A 9,714-nucleotide genomic window follows, 5' to 3' on the forward strand; every position below is an offset into this window, starting at 1 on the left:
CTTCATGTATTCACCCTTGTTTGTTTGGTATGTATAACTTCATGTACTCACCCTTGTTTGTTGGGTATGTATAACTTCATGTATTCATCCTTGTTTGTTGGGTATGTATAACTTCATGTACTCACCCTTGTTTGTTTGGTATGTATAACTTCATGTACTCACCCTTGTTTGTTTGGTATGTATAACTTCATGTATTCACCCTTGTTTGTTTGGTATGTATAACTTCATGTATTCACCCTTGTTTGTTTGGTATGTATAACTTCATGTACTCACCTTGTTTGTTTGGTATGTATAACTTTATGTATTCACCCTTGTTTGTTTGGTATGTATAACTTCATGTATTCACCCTTGTTTGTTTGGAATATATAACTTCCTGTATTCAAGGAGCAATTCCTCAATTAGAGGAACCTTCCTTTAACAACATTATTACTTTCCTCATTAACTTTAACCTCAACTTCATATAGCATGTTTCTCAATAGACCGTTTTTTTCCTCGACATTGACGTCACTACGTATAACCACATTACAGATTCCTGCCTACGATACAACTCCTGTCATACTAACTATATCCTACGTTACGACTCCTGTGTTACTAACTGTACCCTACGTTATGACTCCTGGCTTACTAATTCTACTCTACGTTACGGCTCCTGTTATATAACTATACCCTACCTTTCGACTCCTGTCTTACTAACTCTGCCCTACGTTACGATTCCTGTCTTACTAACTCTACCCTACGTTCCGTCCCGTATTCTCAATTATTTCGTCTCAGTCGTTTGTCCAGTAATGATGAAAAATCTTTAGAAAAAGCTAATCAATTAGTTCTTTATTTCTTTATACGCTGTTCTCATCCTCTACAACTATCAACGCCCGTAACCAAGCCGAATCCATTTCACTACTAGAAACCTTTCACTGACACAACGAGAACAACATTAACTAAACCTCTCATTCTGTAATCCCACAGTTTCTCGTCAGATTAATAAATCGATCTTTGGCAATTTGTATAATTTATAGAACTACCCTATAACTAAGAATATTTTCCGTACCCAACCAAATGTTGCCTGCACTAATAACCCACGTCTCTGTGGTGTCCTTGTTCGTTCCAACTGCTGATGATAAAGACAACACTAATTCTGAATATTCCCCATTCTCGTTGTGTAACTTGTACTCATATCGATAACCGTTTTCTGATTATTATGCTTAAGGGTCAACATTATATTAATCGACTTTTGATTTGTATATCAGAGTCGGTTATATACTGTATAGTCTGTAACTTGTGTCAAATTCTATACATTGGTAGGACTGGACGTATGGTCAGTGAACGATTTAGGGACATCGTCGTCACATGATTAGTAGTAACACCAACGAGTCGTTAACCTTTACCTTTCACTATTTCATTTTTTAACATACTAAATATTGGAGCATTTCTTTCAGTGGGACCTTTTTTCTGCCCCACCACCGAAGCAAAATTTGCCTTTTTGCACCAGTAGCCTTGGCCCTTAGCCCAAATTCAAAACAGCCTTACTCTCTCAAATAATTCCCATCTCAAATCTTTCATTCCTATTTTTTAGTTACCAAACAAAGGCTGGTCTGTAACAAATGCTCAAAGACCAAATCCTATTTGTTATTAAATACTTTAATGATAGACTCCATATTGTTAACTCTCTCGCTACTTGGTCAGTCAATTCGACTGATTTATAATTTGGACCGGAACTAGGTGACACTGTGCTGATGTAACATTTGTATAATAAACCTGTAAAACTTTTTATTTAATGAACTTTTAATCGTAATTTCGTTACAGGCTGTAAGAAAGATGCTTATTTTTATTACTAGTGTTTCCTCACATATTCATATTTTGTTTGTAGATGATATTTATTGGATTCCGGAAAAATATTTGGGTCTTTTTCGAAAGTCTGCTCTACCACTGAAAATTCCTTTCAAAATGTCTTGCCTTTCACATCGTCGGGTTTTGGTACCAAAATCTGTTCCAAAGGACAGACAAACGTGAAGAACGGCGTCTCATGTTCAATATAGACACTTTAACCCTTGCCCCCCAGTTGCACAGCGGCATGTCTTATGTCTTATACCGCAAGAAACCGGGTTTCGATACCCGTGGAGTGCAGAGCACAGATAGCACTTTGTGTAGCTGTATGCTTAATAACAAAACAAATAGTAATATTATCCCCTGGTGGCCTAAGTTAGGTTAGTTATTATATTTTTCCCAATGATGTCTTTAGACTTCCTGTGATCTGTACACATGTTAATAGAAGCTGTACAACTGTTTTGTTGTACTTTTGAGAATAAAGTTTTTTAGCAGAACGGTTTAGATCTGAAACGTCAACAACATTACCATCATTTGTTGGGTCATATATTTAATTCTCCCATCTTTTAAATACCTTCGGAAATTTTTTATCAGGCTAAAATTATTTTGTTCTAACCCAGTTTTTTAATTATACTTTTAAATGTTACCTTGACAACAAACCTTCAGACAAACAAGGAGTTATTCTGTACTGAATTTTCATATTTATAAACAATAATTACCTTTTACTCTACATATTAAAATAGCAAAGTTTCACAAGGAACGAGTCATTCTCTACTGAAATCTTGTAATTACAAAAACGAAACAAAACAATCAGTTATTAACACTGGAAATAAACCACCTTATAACACCAAATTGTTTTCTTCATTAATTGGACACTCGACGTTTCGCTTTACAGCTTCTTCATGTGTGTTTCACTAAAACACAACCGTAACAACAATTTGGTGTTATAAAGTCGTATATTTTTAGTATTAAAATGTCTTCTATACACCAATATGAACTACAGAAATTAAATAGTTAATTATTGTATATAATTAAGTGTACGAACATTGATACAGTACATTTTATCAACATAAACATACAGAGAGTAATAACGGTCAGTTATTACACGTATTACATTTTTATTTTATCAAGACAAGTCAACGAAGCAGCATTGATAAATAATTGTGCTTTATCTCTCCAATTTCAATTCAAATATTACATACACACGAAGCAATAGTTGTTTAATAATTATGTACATTTAAACTTCGTTTTCATTTATCAGGCGAAAGGAAGAAGCAGATGTAAGTCACGGTCAATACTCACTCATGAATAACTCATTAACGTGTACAACTTTCGATTAAACACATGGATTTTTTTTATATCTTAACTGTAGTTTTGATTATGCACAGGAAGAATAGGTAGTTGTATGTAGGCATGAAAAAATATTTAACCTCATAGTATGTAATTAGATTAGAAGAAACGTCGAAAATTAGGTCAAAATGTTCTGGTGAAATACGACTAATTTTAAATCATGGAATAAACATTCGGACAATGAAATGTTCGTGTTTAAGGTAATTCAGGGACCGCTCGGGAGGCGAAATGATCCATAATGTTTGTTTGTTTTGTTGTTACGTGCAAAGATATGAAATGAGCTATCTGCTCTGACTATCGCAGGTATCGAACCCTATTTTTTGCGTTATAAGCCTTCAGACTTCCTGGGGACACACAATAATGACCTGATATTTCTAAAACATAGTTTATAAAGCTTAGTCCCCAGGTTGTGTTAGCGGTAAGTTTACGGCCTTACAACGCTAAAATCCGGGGTTCAACTCCCCGATTTGACCACGACAGATAGCTCAAAGTGGCTTTGCTCTAAAATAAACAACCTAAAGTTTACACATAAGGTTGATATGTTATAAATAAGAGAAATAGAGAAAATCACATTAACATCAAATTCGAATAATTACTACGTTACAAAACAGGTTACTTTTACTTACATTTATGAAATTACACATTTCAGTTTGACTTAAACTGAATAACCCTATAATAACTGGATTTTATTGATACGATTGATATTTTTTTTATCAGCGAAATCTGCTACCAGAGCCATTTCCCAAAAATTATAAAAAGGTGGGGAGGTCGTTTTAGACTAGTAATAAACTCTCATGAAGTGTAAAACGTTAACACTGTAAGCAAAAATAAAATAAAATACACGAATAGACTAAATAAACAGAGAAATGCGACACAAAAGTCCCTTAGTAACATGATTCAAAGGTGATTTCTTGATTAGCCTGATTTTCATAATCCAGTCATGGCAGGATCGAGTAACTGGGCATGTTTTTTTCATCTTCCAGCCAGTACGTTCGAGTAATTCCTTTACCCTGTGAAAATCAACCGAGATTGACGAAAAGTGTGTCATTTATAGCTTTGATTTTTTTTTATTTCTTACACGCCTCCTTTGAGTTTTAAGATGTGTTATTTTCAAATATTTAAAAATGTTTTTATTTTACCAGCTGTGTTCCTGGAGCGTCAGTTATACTTTAACGTTTTTTTCCTTATATATATATATATAACGTCAAAAGAAGAATTCCATACCGAGTATACAGCGCCAGCCTTAGAGCAAATCAAGCTTGGCTGTCGCTTTAGGCCCCGCGCTTGAAGTTTGAAATCCGATAAAATATTGAGTTATGTGCCATGACCAATAAATGAGAATATAAGTTGATTACATGTGTTGAAATCGATACGATAAAGTTTGATAAGCACGCGATAGTCGAATGGAAAAACATAGAAGTGGGCTGGCGTCGTTTTGCCAAAGAGCGAACGCGTGCGATGATATTCTGACGTCGAACAATTGTTACTTGACTTATAGAAGAGGGTCCGCGAGATACTCTATGTCTGGCTCTGCAAGTATGTACAAAAGTGGCATAGATAATTTTAAAATTAGACTAACCTAACTCACAATAACATATTGTTACGACAGCGGAGGTCACGTGACCCTAGTGTAACACGTCATATTCTCGACGGTTCGTGAAGTCTCGAGCGTTTACTAGATATGCGGTATTCTTGTGCATATAAGACCGGTAAGAAGTGACGGCAACAATGTAGTGTAATTGAACTGCAGACAGAGAGAGACTGACGATTTGAGTCGAGCACGTGAGCCGTTCATTGTGAATTATAGCATTTGTTATAGTGTGACTGTGGAAATTAAGTGTATTGCAAAGTTGTATTCAGAAAGAATAAAACAGTTTTATTTAAGAAAGGACTTGTATCAGTAAAGTTTCTTCGGAAAGAATTTTTACGAAAATCAGAGGTTTTATAAAAGAATATTATTAACGAATGAAAGGTTTATTTGTTGTTAAGCACAAAGGTACACAATAGACTATCTGTGTTGTGCCAACACAGGTATCAAAACCCAGTTTTTTGTGTTATAAGACTACAGACTTATTGCTGAGCCAGTGGAGGGCTACAAATGAAGAGAAAATTATAAAAGCTCTCTAATAATGTAAATATTTTTGTATGGACAAGTTTCTTAAATAGGAAAACAAAATCTACAGCCTGCACTTAATACCTATACTGGCTCTTATTATGATTCAAGCTCCCAGCCCTGTTTCTTAAACTTTTTTGACATTTACAGGCTGTCAAATAAGTGTAAGGAACAAGGCTGGAAGCTTGAATCTTAACAAGAGCCAGCATAGGTGTTGAAGTGCAGGCTGTAGATTTTGTTTTTTAAGTAGAATGAACTTGTTTTGACTTTTTAAACCTTAATATTAAGTTAACCGTAACTTATCCTACTATTTTATTTTACTTTATTTGGCCAAAATATTGTCTATTTTCTTTGTCATTACAGCAATCTTAACTATTTTATGTATTTTCAGAAGGTAAAAAGTTGTTATGAAGGGTTTAAATTAGAATGCAAAAAAAAACTGTGACTGTTTTTAATAATGAAGGCTATGAAAATGCAATAAGGTGCCTAAAACATTTAATCACATCTATGCTACATTGATATGTGGAATCGATGACAGACTTTCAGATAGCTTAACTTGTGTGGTACTATTTCTACTAGAACAAGTTCCTAGGTAAAAATATTGATTTTTTTCAAATAATTTTTATCTACCAATGTTCATTATCTCCAATGAGGTAATCAAAATTACTAAAATACTTATCCTAGGATCATGTTATAAAGTTATATTCATAAATCTTTGCAACATAAATTATATGCCTTGTTACAGTGTTAAATGTTGAAAGCTGGTGAAGCAATATGGAACAAATATGTCTAATATTTGTGATCAGAATCATACTTGACTGCAGATGTTGATTTTTGTAGTGCATATACAATCACTAGACTTTAGGTTGCCATTACGACCCAGCTCATCTTACAAGTTCTGATATTGAACAAAAAGTCTCCTGGATAGTGATTTGTGGTAGACAATAGTAAGAAATAAAATACCATTTTTACCCACTTCTGATATGAAATCCTTAATGGTTAATTAAAAGAAATGAAAAAAAAAGTCCAGGATGACCTCTACCATACATTACCTGCCTGTTGAAAATAAATCATTAATAAAAAATATGATAAACCCTTTCCAAATAATTCTTTCAAAAATATTCTAGAAATCAACGCTATTGGAATAATTATCATACTTTTTTGTTTAATTTGCTAATTGCTAGATAATACATATTAAACAAATTTAATGAAAGACTTGTTGAGCAAAAAGGATTCCAATAAACAATAAATGAAGCATTCCATTGATTCATTTAAAGAGATACATAAAAGCTGATGTAATAAAAGATTTCTTAAATTTAATGCTTCTTGGTGGTAGTTACTAGTAGCAAAGTGTATGCAGAATACCAAAATGACCTACTTAACATCTATTTTTACAGTTGTGCCGTGAAAGACTTAAGGTTTATAACTTCTACTCTTTCATTAGATTTGATGTTAGAAATTATATATATATCACAGGCTTATGTGAAACAAGTTTCAACAATCCCTTATAGAGTAAATGGGATGATGAGCTTGAGTGCTTGCTACATTAGATATTAAAGAAATAATATAACAGTTAGCTGATAATCAGCCATGTTGCCAGTAAGTCTTACTACTTACACCTTTCTTATTTTTTTTGTTTAACTAAATATTTAAACATCTTTTGATACCCCGCTAACTTACTGGATATTCTGATTGATCAACTGGCTGCCTGAAGGGAGTAGAATCTTCACATTCAAATATAAGTTCTAACAGCTCAAGGCACTGTTGTTTCCATGAGCTGGAAGTATATTCTCGAGACTGTAGTCGTTTTCGTTTACTAGGTTTCTTTCCTAAACTCTGAAAAACAAAAATCATAATATTTTCTGTTCTGGTGGTAGTTTTAAATAGGAAGCATTTCAATGTAAAAACTGTTCATTATTCCATATTCCAAACCTTAAATAAATAAGAAAATATAGAATAATTGAAAAATTTTGAAGGTACCAGTATCACACTATACAATAACTAATTGCTTAAAGTTACACTGGAATTAAAAAACAATAACCAGAGCATTTTTTAAGATGATATCTGCATTAAGTGCATGAAGTTCTGATCTTGAAGAAAGTCTGTACTGTTTCTAAGTCTGATGACATACAGGAGAATGCAAGTTTCTTTAATTAAATGAAAACTACGTCTTATACGAAACAGAATTAAATAACAATATCAGCATTATGATATTAACTGTCTGATGACGTGCAAACAAAACAATTTTAGCATCTCTAAGAATAACCCAAATACAACTTCCCAATATTTTAAACAGCATTTGGTCAAACAGAAATCCAAGTTAAATGATGTCTAACGTTTTTTAGACTTAAAATCTGAAAATGCTGATATTTTACTTTAAGTTTCATTCTTATGTTAAATTTTTAATGTTTTTTGGTAGAAAACGTTAAAAGAGTAGCCCAAGAGTTGGCGGTGGGTGGTGATGACTAGCTGCCTTCTCTCTAGTCTTACACTGCTAAATTAGGGATGGCTAGTGCAGATAGCCCTCGTGTAGCTTTGCGCAAAATTCAAAAAACAAAACAAAAACAAACAGACAGAAAACGTTAAAATATTACTTATGTCTTTTTTAAATCAACATTTGGTCCAGCAAAGGTTCTGAGAACAAGTTCCTTTTTTTCATGTTGATTGTAAATTTTGTCTCACAAGCTAGATTTTTGTGGTTGTTTAAGACACAGACCAATCTTATCCCTTTAGACATGATTTGTTTATAATAGATTTCCTCACCCTTTCATCTATTACAAGGTAATTGACAAAGAAGATGTGTTTTAGAATATTAATGGATAAGGTAACTTTACAGTGTTTGTTTAGTTAAATATTATGCCAAAAATTAAACAAGTTACAATGATTAACAAATAAGTTTTCTTTTTTCTATTAGTATATTTGCTTTTATGATATATTATGCTGTATTGCTTTTCAGTAAAAGCTTCAGGACAGTTTATATCAAGGTGGGACTTAGGCCTGTTTTTTTATGACAAAGTTACATCCAATACACACCTTTTTTCTTTTTCTTTGATCATTTAGTTCTGCATTTTCATCCTCTTCTACCTCATCTTCAGCTTCACTATCTGATACAGTGACATCAAGATCACTCTCTGAAAAGAACGTGTGCAACTGTTGTGTTTCCATTATTTTTTGATATAACTGCATGGGATCCACACAGTCTGTAGTGCTGAAACAAACAAACAAGAACCAGATTAATATAAAGAATGAAAGATTAATAACCAATTAAAAAAAGTAAAGCCATATATAATGGACAAAATCTAAAAAAAAAAAATCTTCCAAATATCCCAATACATCAGTTGTCACATATATTTTCTTTAGTTGTTAAAAATTAATTAAAATTCAATAATCATGTATCAAAAAAAACGAGATCCTATAAAGAACTTAATCTTGATTTTGACTTCTTTACTTTTAATATACAATAGGTTCATTGAAAAACCTGGAAATAAGACTTCCACATTAAATATTCTGATGCAACATTTTGGTGTAGAAACAACAACTTGTACACTTAACATTATTAAACAATAATCAATACAATGTGTGATTAAATGCTTTAGCTGAAATATAATAGAAATTAATATTACTTATACACACAAAACATGGTACTTTGTGCTCTCACCTGACAATATATATTTGTTCCATCTTTTTTTAAAATATTATTTATTCAATAATTCAGTACTCACTTTTCTGAGCTACATATTTCAAAAAGTTCTAATGCTAGTACTTACTTAATAAAGCGAAGTAAAAGTTCTGTAACAATGCTAGCTTGTTTTACAATCTGACTACTTGGTTCATTAAACTTCCTGGCATTCCTCTCAATAAATGTCATATCGAATTTTACTGCTTCTACACGCCTAGAAGAAGGAAACTCATCATTAAAAGAATAAAAAAATACTTATATAAAATTAAGATAAAAGTATGTGCAACCTCAAAGGTTATCAAACTTTAGTAATCCTAGCATAAGGCAACTGAATGCATGTAAATATGAGACAGTTAAATTAAAAATTCACTTTGGAGTGTTGAATCTAAAAAAGGCATGTTTACAATTTTAAGACAAATTTTGTAATTTTTATTACTTTAACAGGTGATTTATGTTTTTATCAAGTGAATCTAGTACGTGAATCAGTTGATAAAATATAAGATCTTAAATTAAATGTTTTGTGTACTCTTTGAGCCATGCTTATTCTATTACTGAGTGACACAGAAAATCTCAGAAACATGCATCATGTAAACATCTAGCAGACCTGATGAAAATAAGTTTCATCATTTTTATTGAAAACTGCTCCTCAATGGCATCTTTTCTATGTTAGGCAGATGTTGGTTTCTTTAACCATGAAGTAATATACTGACTTATAATCAAAGTTTTCTACTTTTAAGATTGTCATCTATAC

At 32.3% G+C, this 9,714-nt stretch overlaps 1 protein-coding gene across 1 annotated transcript in view; it reads right to left on the reverse strand.

Annotated features, from left to right (window-relative positions):
- Positions 1 to 4,109: 4,109 nt before the first annotated feature.
- Positions 4,110 to 9,714, reverse strand: part of LOC106471298 (atrial natriuretic peptide receptor 1-like) — a gene marked incomplete at its 5' end in the record, with an annotated part of 17,014 nt that continues 11,409 nt past the window's right edge. Inside the window, one exon of the mRNA XM_013931897.1 lies at positions 4,110 to 4,181. Within this exon, the coding sequence (XP_013787351.1) occupies positions 4,110 to 4,181 (72 nt within the window). The remainder of the gene's footprint in view (positions 4,182 to 9,714) is intronic.

The sequence above is a fragment of the Limulus polyphemus genome, unplaced genomic scaffold (genome assembly GCF_000517525.1).
Source record: "Limulus polyphemus unplaced genomic scaffold, Limulus_polyphemus-2.1.2 Scaffold4524, whole genome shotgun sequence".
NCBI classification, from domain to species: Eukaryota; Metazoa; Arthropoda; class Merostomata; order Xiphosura; family Limulidae; genus Limulus; species Limulus polyphemus.